At 44.1% G+C, this 13448-nt stretch overlaps 1 protein-coding gene across 1 annotated transcript in view; it reads right to left on the bottom strand.

Annotated features, from left to right (window-relative positions):
• FER1L6 (fer-1 like family member 6) overlaps positions 1–12787 on the bottom strand; it is a 110824-nt gene extending 98037 nt beyond the window's left edge. The window contains exons 1-5 of the mRNA XM_032416096.1: positions 12712–12787; positions 8647–8767; positions 5669–5723; positions 5441–5572; positions 3390–3452 (exon numbers count right to left, since the gene is read on the bottom strand). Of these exons, the coding sequence (XP_032271987.1) occupies positions 3390–3452; positions 5441–5572; positions 5669–5723; positions 8647–8767; positions 12712–12787 (447 nt within the window). The remainder of the gene's footprint in view (positions 1–3389; positions 3453–5440; positions 5573–5668; positions 5724–8646; positions 8768–12711) is intronic.
• Positions 12788–13448: the final 661 nt, after the last annotated feature.

Here is a 13448-nt window from a genome sequence, read left to right as displayed (position 1 = left end):
TTGCCTCCTCCAAGCAGCCTTCCCTGATCCCCCACAGCTGAAAGTCCCCTTTCTCTCCTAAACTTCCACCACACTCTGCTCACAACTTACTCAGAGAACTCATCGCATATAGCTTTGAGAAGTTTGGGACATGTACAATAGTAAGAACAAAGGAAGTGGTCATCCTCAATGTTTTGTCTGATCAGAAGTCAGCAGCAGATTGCCTGGCTGGTGACAGCAACACACTTTAATGCAGTGCTATCAGGTTGAGGAAGCTCTAAAGGAAAGCAGCAGACCTGGCACGGGGTCCAGAAGGCACACTGCATAAGAGACTGCTGAAGAAGCAGGAGTAGTTTAACCTTTAACTCAGAAAAGAGAAAACTGGGGGTGTGGAGGTGGGGTAATGGTAACTGAAGTGTTTTCCAATCTTGGAAACACTGCCATGTACAAGAGGGAGTAGGTTCCCCACGTGGATCCAAGTCACACGAAGAGAGACTCAGCTCACTATAAGGATAGGTTTTATAACGGAACTTCCCAGTAATGAACAGGCTTTTCTAGAGATAGTGACCCGTCCATCACTGGATGTAACCAAGCAGTGTGCCAAAACCCCGTGTCAGAAAGGTGGCGACAGGGGTTCCTGCACCAGCTGTTAGACTAGAGGGTCTCTGGGCTCCCTTCTATGACATTCTATGAGTTCCTTGAATCAGAAACAGTTTCCTACTTTCTCCACCCACCACATGCATGGCCTTGTTCAGAATAGGTATTCAGTAAACATTCACTGAATTAATGAATGATTGACTGATCGAATGATGGATGAGTGGAAGACTTATGTGGTTTCTAAACAGCTCCTTTTGGTGGAGGCAACTAATAAAAATAAATTCAATTGACTTTAGGAAATGAAGAAATGACAGCCCTTCCAATCTCCCTTTCTACCCTTACTACCTCGCCCAAACTTTGTAGGGGAGTTAAGAGAACTGAGGGCAAGTAAGGACAGCTTGGCTCGAGGGGAGGAGTTATTTAAGGCCACATATATAAAGCTCACTCCAAACCTCCCCATGCTTGCAGTTGCTAATGTGGCTTCCCAAAGGCCCCAGCGAGAACATAAGCCTGATTCAGGCTCTCTTCTTAGGCCAAAGGCATCTGGGTCCCTGTGGGCACAATGGGACATAAGAGCCCACATGGGTCTTTAAATAACACAGGAGGCCTCCTCAAATTATCCATCCACCCAGTCTGAGCGCCAGGTGTGGGCAAGCATGAGATTACAGGGACTTCAGGGAGTATCACACACAGAGTGCTGGGGGCCCTGCATGCCTGCGGTCGCTGTCAAAGGAAGATGGTCTTTGGCACCACCATGGTCTGGCTACAGCCTGTCTATCCCAATAGTATCTGCTTACTGCACTCCACCCCCTTCTTGTCCCATGTTGAATTTATTTTGGGCATGTTGACTTTTAGTTCATGAACTACCAGAAAACTTGTATTAAATACTCCCCTCCAAGGGGAGTTTTCCCTTTAAAATCTTTGGTCTCTGTCCCTAAGGGTCATTTGGGGATCCCAAAGTATTCTCTTCTTCCAAGTTAGGGAAAGAAAGAAAGGCAATACCAGCTTTGGTCCTCAGTCTAAAAATCCACGGTCCCACAGAAAGCCATGACCCTTGTCTATGCTATGGTATAAAAATCTAGCTATTAATTGTTTGTCTGAAATCTAGACAGTTCCTTAGGGCCCAGCTACACTGCCTATCTCACAAACAGGTGGTTGCCAGAGCTACGCAATGTAACAAAGTCTGAGGCAATGCCCCAGGTCCCAGAATATATTCTGTACCACTTGTCATCATGCCTAAAATTCAAATTAAGAATATTTGGCTTGGGCGCCTGGGTGGCTCCCTCGGTCAAGCATCCAACTCTTGATTTCAGCTCAGGTCATGATCTTAGGGTTGTGAGATCGAGCCCCGCAATGGGCTCCACGTCGAGTGTGGAGTCTACTTAAGATTCCCTCCCTCTCCTGCTGCCCCTCCCCGCTCATGCTCTCCCTCTCTAAAAAAATTAAAATAAATAAATAATGTTTGGCTCTTATTTTTTTAAGAATGTTTGATTCTTGATAACTTTTCATTCTTCAAGAGTCACATTCTTCAAGTGCCCCTGAGAAAGAGAATATAATAATTCCACTATTACCTAAGACTTAAAGCAGGACCTATATATTAATATGTTATATATGTTTATATATATATATATATATATATATATATGACTATGTACATATATAAAATACATAATAAATACAATATAATATAAATTACAGAGATGGGTGGATGATAAGGACAGGCAAGGAAGTCTCCAAGACAAGTTTTGCCATCTTCAAAATTCTAACTAGAGTTGCTGTCACTGCAAAGGAAAACATTTCCTCACTCTCCATATGTCTTGCACTGGTACTTAAAGTATGGAGTCTGTCCTTTCAGAACCATTAGGAGGAGAGCGCTTACCCTTCCATGACCCACTCTGCCTCTCTCAGGCATGCATAGCCATGCTAACCTCTTCATGGGAGAAGCAGTGATTTCCCAGACTGGTGAGATAAATGCAGTCTGTCACCCACTGGTCTCTCTGTCCCTTTGCTGAGTGATGTGAGGTTGGTATCAATCTTGTCTGGCCCCCATTTTCTCTGAAGTACTAGCCCTTCAGCATGGGCACTCTCCCTTCCCGTTCCTATCCTCCATGTGGTGGACCACCTGGATAAGGTGCCTGGCTAGACCAAGAAGCTTCTCTGTCTCTACTGTTCAGACATGATCTGTGGAGACAGGAAGTCACCCGTGGAGCTGAAGAAGGGTATGTGCGGCAGACACAACCCCCCATGAACAGGTCCGAAGGTCTACGCTCAGAGGCAGCTAGGAAGAGGCCAAATGGCAACCACTTGCTCCAAATCATGTCCTCTGATCCAGCATTACTGATATATTTGGTTCCTTCCTGATGCCTTTTCCTACTTCTCTATTTATTACCAACTAGGAGGGGGGAGCAGTGTGATTAATTATCATTAGTGTGGATATCATCCCAAGAGAGAAACACTAACATTTCATCTCATAAAAAGAAATAAATTGACTCAAAATGGCAATCTGTCAAGATGACATTTGAAGCATGTGTTGCAAGTTCCCACATTAGTAAACTCCACAATTCAATTCATGATAGCTTGAGAGTAGCTTATAACTTGTTTCCAAGAAGCACAGATTTCCTTGAGGAGGTTTTCCTTCTCAAATTCCTCCACATTAGTTATTTCATGTTCCATTCTGTTGGTTTTGAACTTACCATCCCACACTCACCCTCCCAAACCTATTCACCCCTAAGCAGTCTGAGCTGTTCTAGAGTTCCCAATACCTAGAATCTCTCCCATCACCCTCCCACTTCCATCACCAATGATATACTTACTGAGATTTTGATGATCTTGTCAAAAAGATGCAGTTGGGGTCCAATGAAGTCAAAGACAAAGTACTAAAAAACATAAAGTTCATTCTGACCATAAATTCCAGGCTTGCATTTAAGAACTTTATTACTGGACTAGTCGTAGATTTCTACCGTTTTAACCAATTGCTGCATGGTCCTCAGTAGCATGGATATACCATAAATCAATTGGCCATCCCCTATTTAGGGTCACCTAAATTCTTTCCAATTTTTTTTTCAAATGCAAAAAAAAAAATGCTGTCATCTCCATCTTTGCACAGGATATACGTGAATTTTCCTCTAAAATGGACATAAAATGTGCAATTATTGGGTCATGGCTTATGTGCATGTAAATATCTACTAGATAATATGAAATTTCTTTCCAAAGGGGCCAAGCCATTTTACATGCTCACTAGCAGCATATGAAAAAGCCATTTCCCCATCACCTGCCAACCCTTGATATTGTCAATTCTCTTAATTTGTTGGCCTATAAATAATGATGGGTGAAAATCAGAGTGTGGTTTTAATTTGGGGTGAACTTGATTAAAATCTAATTGTCTCAGGATTTTTCAGTTTCAAACATCTTTGTGGCCATTCCCAAGACTGACCAGGAAGAGAATGAAAAGAAATTATGGACAAGGAGGACTTCTAATTTTAAGAAAGTGATTGAATTTTAGAGTTGAAGAAATTCTCTAGACCAGTCTCTCTATTCTACAGATAAGAAGACTGAAGACCAAAGGATTTAAAAGACATGCCTGGATTCAGACAGCTGGTTATTGCTGAGCCTGAGAGCACGGCTCAGTTCTCCAGAAATTATCACACAAGCGTTCAAGTATAGATGTTTCACCATTTGAACTTTACCCAGTACCTCCCAAATGTGAGGTAATATTCTCCTAAGATGTAGAACACTGGGGTGGTGTTTTGTTGTAGGTTGCGTCTTTTGGGGACTGGTAGGGGTGGGGGAGGCAGGACCAGGAAGTTGCTTCGTGGGTTGTTTGTTTTTGAGCTTTAGGGTGGAGGAATAATGCAAGGACCTTAGAGATGAACAGGACAGCAGTAGGAAAGGGAGAACTGACTACTCACAGCCTGGTTTTAAACAGCAGAACAGAAAAACCAAAATGTGGAAATTGAAGGATGCCATGATACATCATAATAAGAAACCTTCAAAATGGCAGTCCCTAGATATCAATGACAGGCCACATTACATTCAATGTCTTCTGTTTAAGAAAATGGGAAAATACACATGATATTTCAGGAAGCTTTTCATATATATGTTCAAACTTTTAAAGAGTTGTGTTGTTCAGAATTTCTTTTATGTGGAAAACTCACGTGAAATTCCTCGTTCGGATATATGAAACGTTGTGAGTTCCTTGGACCAATAAATTAGTTCCAATGTTTATTGTTTTCTGCTGAGTTTCACATTTCAAACTCAATTGCCTCACACAGTTAACAGCTCAAGTGGGATTTGGTTATTTTCTGTTGATTTCATTTTCCATGGTCTCCCTTTTCAATTACTACTCCCATTAGGGAAATAGTTAAGAGTTTGCTGCATTTTTTGTATAACATTTAGAAGCTTCCTGTCTCTCTCTGATGTTTTTCTCTTTGATGTTCACAATTTTTACACTGCTTAGAAAAACCCGTCTGCTTTCCTTTCCAAAGCAACATGCCTATTTCAAAATTAATAATTAAATTTCTAGTGTCTCTTTCATGAAAAAGATGTTTATCTTCTTCATCACCAACACTCAATACATTTATTGAACTTAAAACCAGAGCTTATAATGGGTGAAGATGAGCATATGAGAAATAAGAAAATGGGTATATTGAAAACACAGCAATGAATTTAAAATCAGTAGGAATTCCTCCCCTCTCCTTTTCATCATCTTTTTGTGAAACTCTATGGGGTTGTTTCTAAGGAGGCTCAGAGGGTTTGCCAAGGCTTAGACGAGTCGTGGGAAGCAGCGAGGAGGGGCGCAGCTTTCCCACAGATGGGAGTGGAGGGAGAATTGGTGGGGAAGATGTTGGTGACCTCCACAACTTACTTCATTGTAAAATGGGCTGTTGGTTCCTTCCTTCACTGTGCTTTGCTTCTTCTCGTCCCCGACCTCAATGATCACAACTGGATCAATGTTCTCACCCACCAGCTGGCGGGCCTCAGTGACAGTGATGGCAATCTACAACACAAAGCAACACGTATGCACTCTGGACCTTGCTGTTCGTTCACACAAGAAGAACTGGGGGAGGCTGGGCAGGAGGAGTCATCCACTTACTTGATAGTTTTGGGACCTGACCTCCCCATCATGGATCTTGGTCAACAGTTTTGATCTATTAAAAGAAAGTTTAATGTATTTGTTTAAGTAAGAACATACTTTAGATCCATAAGCCATGATAATATTTTCCCAGGTATATTTAAGTAGTTTTATTAATACTGTATCACATATTCTCTCTCCATCTCTGGAGGAGATAAATGTAAATAAACAAGTGACTTAACCTCTCTATGACTCAGTTTCTCCATCCTAAAAGTGGAACTAATAATAGCACTTACCACATGAGGTAATTGCTACAAGTGAATGATATAATGCATGTAAAGGTTTAACCCAGTGCTTGGCAAGAATAAATGTCAACTCTTATTGTGAGTATGATTATCAGTATCATTTATTTTTTATACCGAATGAGAAACTGAGATGCCTCAGCAAGTCAGTGGCAGAGCTGGGTCTACATAAAGATCTCCCTTATCTCCTGTCTGATCCTATCCACAAGACTTCTTTGCCATTTCTTTTTTTTTTTTTTTTAAGATTTTATTTATTTATTTGAGAGAGAGAGAGAGAAACAGCATGACAGGGAGAGGGTCAGAGGGAGAAGCAGGCTCCCCGATGAGCAGGGAGCCCGATGTGGGACTCGATCCCAGGACTCTGGGATCATGATCTGAGCCGAAGGCAGTCGCTTAACCAACTGAGCCACCCAGGCACCCTTTTGCCATTTCTAGTAAATATAACAACCCTGAGTTTTGTGATTGCTTTTGAAAGAATTAGTAAAAGAGAAAATTGGAACAAACAACCTAGATGCCATCTCAGTGAGATTTCACATTCCAGGGGATTTTATTTATCTGGACTATCATAAGTAATTGGAAACAGATGTGCAACACCTGGGTATTTAGAAACTGATAATAGTAGAAAGAGGTGAAGAATCCCTGTCGTCACCAAGGCAGCAATGAGTGGGAAATGAATGAGCTTGAGTTCCTATTGAATTTTATTCTCTTGCCTTCTGAAAATACCATCTTGCATTTGACTTCATCCCTTTTCTGCTGATTATAATTGAGTCTAATAGAGAACAGAGTAAGCTAGTAAAAAATCTCAAAGCTTTGGAGTCAGACTGATCTGAATTAAAATATTTGTTTTTCCCAATTTTGTGATGTTACGCTTAATTTCCTCATCTGAAAGTGGAAATAATAATTCTGACCACATAGGGTTGCTCTAAGGATTAAAGGAGATAATGCATGTAGGGAAGGGTAGATATCAAAAGGTATATACGTTCATTAATAAAATGGCAAATTCATACTGACCATTTACTGTGTGAAAGTGCTTTCCTGGTCTCAGAGGATAAACAGGTGAATGAGCTAGCAACCTGGCCCTTGCAGAGCTAGCAATCTATCCCAGGGAGAGAGGACCAAAGCATATCAAGAAAGAACCAGTAAATGTAAAATGTGTTGCAGAAAAAAAAAATGTGATACAAGTTCAAAGAAGAGAGACATTCCTGAGAGTCCAGGTAAGCAACAAAGACTTTACTGCAGAGATTAGATGTCACTTGAGCATTAGTTGGTGGGTAGAATTTTGATGGATGCAGAATGCACTAACCAGGGGAAAAGAGAAAGTCTTCTCCTCCTTACTTCTTCTCCGCCTGCCTTCCTCATTCAGTATTGTTATTCTGGTGAAGTAAATCACAAGGGATCCCTTCAAGGATATTTAAAAATAATTGCAATCCTGATTCGGGGGACTTGGGGGGCCATGATTGTCATGGTGCCATATAGGGAGAAGGAGATACTGCAGTGAGTATATGCATACAAATTTCATGTCTCCTTTTAAGAGTCAACCTTTCAGCTATCACCATCTCAGATTTCCAGCTCTTTCCCAACCACCCTCTACCTCTTACACATATCTACTGTGTGCTATCCTGCCATGGCCCAGTTACAATTCAGGTTCTGCCACACAGGGAAGGACTAATATGCTTTATTGATAGTAAGAATTCTGAGCAGAAATAGAAGGGAGGGCGTGAGGAATTACCATGAGTAAGAAAATGACATAAACAAATACGGTAGACTGAAGACATCAATAGCCCCAAGTATTAGTTACCTTGGATCTATGCTCTTTGCCTTGTAACTTGTAGTCTCTCATTCTGACATGGGCTGGACTTGTGACTTGCATTAGCCAATAGAATGCAGCAGAAATGATTTTTGCTAATTCCAAGCCTAGGCTCAAGAAACTTTGTGTACTTCCACCCTGCCTTCCTTCTCTTGAAACTCTGCCATCACCACCATTGGAATAAGCTTGGACTAGCCTGCTAGAGGATCTAACACCATATGGAGGAGAGCTCAGTGGTCCTGGGTGAAGCAATCCTAGACCAGCCTACCACCAGCCAACCCTCAAACTAAAATCAGCAGAGTTACCAGTGACCACACACACATGAGTGATGGATGTATAACTATCTGGAACCAGTAAAGCTAACCAACTAATTCATAGATTCATAAGCCATAATAAATTCTTGTATTAAGCCTCTGAGCTTGGGGTTGTTACACATGAAGCGCTAACTGATAATAGCAAATCACATGCAAAAGGACAGTTTGTTCTGACTTTTCGTTGGGTAGGATAAACACTTGGGACAAACACAAAGCTAAGATATCTGGCAGCTTGATGAATTAAAGAGCAGGTGAGGGACTCAGGTCCTGAGTCTGTCTCCTGTTGTTCCTGTCATTCCTGAATTATGAGGCACAGCAGGACCTTAACTCAGGGGATTGAAGACCAGAAGCTGGTAGAGCTGAGCCCCTGGCCTGCTGAAGGCTGACCGGAATCAAGAGGCCAGCACTGCCGTAGAGGATATGAAGTAGATACAGACATCTGTCTTCCTGTCTTAGACATCTGGCTCCTTGCGGACAGTGATCAGGTATTATTCTCTGTTCCCCAGAACCTGCAGACATGCCCCCCCATGGGAGGTACCCAGTAACGTGCGCTGACTGCCTGCACCAACACTGTACCTTCTCTTTGGAGGAGTTGAAGGGATAGGAGTGACAGATTCCTGATCATAAATAAAATCTCCTCCTGGTCCTTCCTGGTGAGAAGACCCCTCCTGTGGTGCCTCTGCTTCACTCTGGCCATCTAGAGGAGCAAACAAAGGAAGAAAACTGTCAATTATGACATACACAGAGGTGACCTGAGCCTCAACTGTCCAGCACTATGCCAATCATCATAAGGAGTACAAGGAGCCTATAAGACATTCCCTGCCAGCATGAAACTTAATATCTCACTGGCAGAAAAGAAAGGCATGTACCTTAATTTTTCTAAAAAAAATATTCATCTTGTTTCTAAAAAAAAAAGAGTAGACGTATATGCATGGTATTGTGGAAAGACAACTGGATTATGAACTTAAAGACATGCTTTCAAGTCATGACCTTGCCACAGTGGACCTTCAGACAAGTCATTTATTCCCTCTGAACCTCCTCAGTAAAAGGTAATGTGCATAAGAATCACCTGGGAAACTGTTGAAATGCAGATTCTGATTCAGTAGGTCTGGGGTGGAGGCCAAGATTCTGCATTTCTAACAGCAATGGTCCATGTAAGTCTGTTCCTGCTGTCTGAGGGCCAATTTTGAGTAGAAAGGTGTCCTAGGTTGAATTATATTTCCCAAAGACCTCAAGTCCTAGTCCCCAGAACCTGTGAATGTTACTTGGAAAAAGGGTCTTTGATTAAATTAAGGATTTTCCAATGGGGAGAGTATCCGGGACCATACAGGTAGGTCCTAGTTGCAATCATATGTATCGTTGGTTACAAGAGGGAGGCAGAGGGAGAACAGAAGAATGCAATGTGATCACAAGGCAGAGATGGTCCAGACGCTGCCACCCTAGCCATTGGAAGATGGAAGAGGGAGGAATCAGATACTCCCGAGGGGGTGAGGCCCTGCCAATATTGTGATTTCGGCCCCGTGATGCTGATTGTGAATTTCCCGCCTCCGTTACTATGAGAAAATTAATGTGGGTTATTTTAAGCCACCCAGTCTGTGGTCATTTGTTACAACGGCCACAGGAAATGAATGCACGAGTGCCCAGAAAATTTAAATGAATGGATAGTAAACATATTCTTTAGACCTCCTCTTTCCCCACTGAGGGCTTCTGATGTAATTGATCTGGGATGTCGCCCAGATGTCCATTTTTTTTTTAATCCCCCCAGGTGATTCTAATGTGTAGCAAAGCTTAAGAACCACTTCTCAGACACATTTTTGACAAAAACCAAAGAGTGTGTGGAATTCTCTCAGGCACTAAGAGACTGCATGGTGAAGTTCAAAACCCTGACTCCAAAGGTTGGGCGGAAATCCCAGCTCTGCCACTTTCTAACTTTATGTTTTGGGGCAAGTTACTTCGCTTCTCTCAGCCCTGTCGTCCTCACCTATAAAGCCAGGCAAGGCCAATGTTACCTACCTCACAGAGGTGTTATTTTTTATTGGCTATTTTCTTTATAGCACTCTTCTCAACCTGTAATGCGGTTACCTACTCAGGTCTCAATAGATAAAAGAGGCTCCCCCATCCCCCCCCAGAACAGGATGATTTGAGGACTTTATACAAAGGTGTGGGTACAGCAGCCAAGCTGTTTCTGTTTGGAGGCCCCAAAAATGAGGCAAGAGAGCAGTTACCAGAACCTGGAAGGAGAGGAAGTCAGGTCCAGTCGGCTCCCTACAACGCTTCAGCTGAGGGACACATCCAATCACTGGATCTGAGCTCATGCTCCTCCCTCCCTCATCCTTCCTGCTGAGGCGCCCCACTGGGGAAGGGACCTGGGTTCTGCATCAATACAGGTCAGCCTCCTGGGACCGAGAACAGGTGGGAAAGGGTGGAGCATTGATTTGGGAAAGGCAAACAGAAGAGTCCTACACAGGGTGATCCTCCCTCTAAACTACCCGAGGGCACTGTTCTATACCAGAATCTAGCGCAGAACCCAGCACTCAGCTTACAGTCCATTAGCATTTGTTGAGGAAATGAATGAATGGCTGATCATGGGAGGGACTCAGTAACTTTGGGTAACTAATTAATGGATGGGTTAGGATCATTGGAATTTTATGAAATTTAAGACATAGCCACTATGCCTCAAATACACGGATATGAGAGCCACTGACTTTGAGAATCGCCAAATACTTCATCCAGTAAAGCCCTAACTTCCCAGGCCAGGCCAAAAAGGAGAGAGTGTACTATGGACTTTGTTTTGTCAGTCTCCTACAGGGCAAGCCCCTGGCCATCAACATAAATGCTATTTACTTTCTAGGAGGGGCCTGATTCCACTCTGCCCTGTTTGCTTTGTGGGCTAAAGACTCTAATTAGAATGAGCCTGGGGAGTCAGCTTCTCTGAAATGCCTCAGGTTGACTGCCCTAAATCTCCACCAGCTTGTTCTTTCCTTCCGTGCAGTCAGTAGAGGCTCCTAAGTGGAGGCTGACCCATGGAGTAGGAAAACCCAGGCTCTTGTATGAGATTGACCTCTGCTCAGAAGCCAGCTTCTCTACTTCTTAGCTGTGCAACTTTGGGTAAGCACTCAACCTCTCTGCACCTCTATTGTACAGGAGCAAAGGAACCTACATTTCAGAGTCATGAATGATGCATGTCAACTAAAAAGCAGCAGGGACTTACTAAATGTGTCCTAAATATTATTTTTCATAAGGTCCTGAAAGTAAGGGACTGTCTCATTCAACCTTATGCCCCGGGACCTACTGCAGGGTCCTAATTTCAAGGACACTAGATAAGACCTAAAAGCCTTTTCCACCTATTCCCTGAGTAGGTAGCTTTAAGCCCTGTCCCCACTTAAAATGCCTCTCTCATCCCATCCAAGGATGACTTCATCGTTATTACCAACACTTTAGTATGAATAAGCGTCCATAGATTTCCACTGTAGGTTATATGTGAGGGCAGGAAATGGAGTTGGGAGAGAGGGACATGAAGCGACAGGGCACCCGCAGGGGGCAGCGGTGAAGGGCGAGGGAGGGCCCCCAAGGAGACAAGAGGGGTGAAGATAAAGCAGACCCACTGCACCATTTTGGTTTAGAAATGGTCCAGAGAGCTGGCCTTGAATTCGCTGTTGTCAGGGCCACTGGGCTGTGGACTCTAGGAGACCACCGCAGAACTGTCCATCGGAAGTGGTTAATCCTATCTGACTCAACAAACGTGTGTCTACCTGACGCCAGGCCTATCCCCACTGGCACGGTTCACACTGTAACTCGGGGATTCATTTGCTCTTTTGAAGATGCAAGTAGCCCATTCTGAGGACGCAAAGTCAGACAGCCGGGACTGACATCCCAGTGCTGCTCACTGCTTCCTGGCCTGTGCTCTGGGTCTCAGGGCTGATGCTGAGCTTCGTGCAGCCACACAGGGTCCTGTGATCTGAAGGATCTCATCGCACTTGGCTCAATACTCTGCTATTGCCATCCAGAAACTTAATAATTTCTTAACAATGGCTTTGCATTTTCGTTTTCCATGGTGCCCTGCAAATTCAGTAGCTGTCCTTCCCACACTTGACTTACTCTCTCTGCATCTCTACAACCTCCTTCGTAAACCTGGGATAGCAACACCCACTGGTCAGATGATGGCGGGGTCGAATGAGACAATAAATGTAAACCTTCCCCTGTAGCAGCTGCTGTCCTCACTCGTATTTTTAAAATCTCCCTGGATCCTCCCCAAGGCGTGTGAGGTCGGCCCAGCAACCCCCATCGTGCCCACTTGCCAGAGGGAAAAGCCAAGAATCACAGCTGTGTTGTGATTCCTGGACCACAGAGCAAATCAGGACAGAAACAGGAGCTTGAACCTTGCCACTCTCTCCCCCTGGGGTCCCCTTCCACAGCCCAGCAGGTGCTTCCCCACCCCTGTTGGGCCCAGTGACCAGATGACCAGCAGCACTGGGGCGGACGCCGTACCTGTGACCGGCAGGGCCCGAAGACCCAGCAGACACCACACTTCCCACCTCACTCCCACGGAGGGAGAGCTCCATTCTCAGCCAAGGAGGGCTCAGCTCTGTGAGACCTGTAGGCACCAGGGTAGTGCATTTTCCCCACCCCCAAAAGCCTCACCTTGGGCAGCCTTATTGGCTAGGATTAACCCCTTTTCTGCTTTTTTCTTCTTCTTCTTCAGCTTGAGCCCAAACATCCCCTTTCTGAAAAGAAGAAGAAAAACTAAATAACACTGTAATAGTAACTTTGAGGAATTCAGACATATAAGGAGGAAATACACACACACACACACACACACACACGCACACACACACACACACACACACACACACGCACACACACACACACACACACACAGAGTTCTCCTGGAAGCTGACCAGCCTCCTCTTCCACCCTGGATGGGGATCAAAAGACCAGTGTCAGGATGACCCAACAAGCTCTTCAGACAGCTCTACATTTGCAGAAACCATGAAGCCCCCCAGAAATTATGGGATCCACCTAGAACTTAAATGGGCAGAATATGAATACAAAGGGCCCCAGCCGGTATTTTGCTGTTTCTCCTCGCTTACTTGTACCAGGTATTCAAAATGAATGACATCACTTAATCATCACGGCAACCCTCTCTTGCCCATCTTATAGATGAGAAGGCAAGGCCCAGAGAGGGTAGGTAGTGTTTCTGAGGTCACACAGCTCTGAGCATCAGGACCACAGGAACCCAGGTTCTAACCGTTGGATGGCCTGAGCAGGTTACCCTGTGCAGAGTGAACACCCTTTCCAGAGCCAGGGTCCCAGGCCATTTCAAGGTCAAGAGACCCTGGGACTCACTGGGGTCCCACCACTAGTGCATGGTCTGTGCC

Source organism: Phoca vitulina, unplaced genomic scaffold (assembly GCF_004348235.1).
Source record: "Phoca vitulina isolate PV1807 unplaced genomic scaffold, GSC_HSeal_1.0 scaffold18, whole genome shotgun sequence".
In the NCBI taxonomy this organism is placed as follows: Eukaryota; Metazoa; Chordata; class Mammalia; order Carnivora; family Phocidae; genus Phoca; species Phoca vitulina.
The sequence above is the reverse complement of the archived record's forward strand: the minus strand, read 5'-3'. Positions and strand labels throughout refer to the sequence as shown.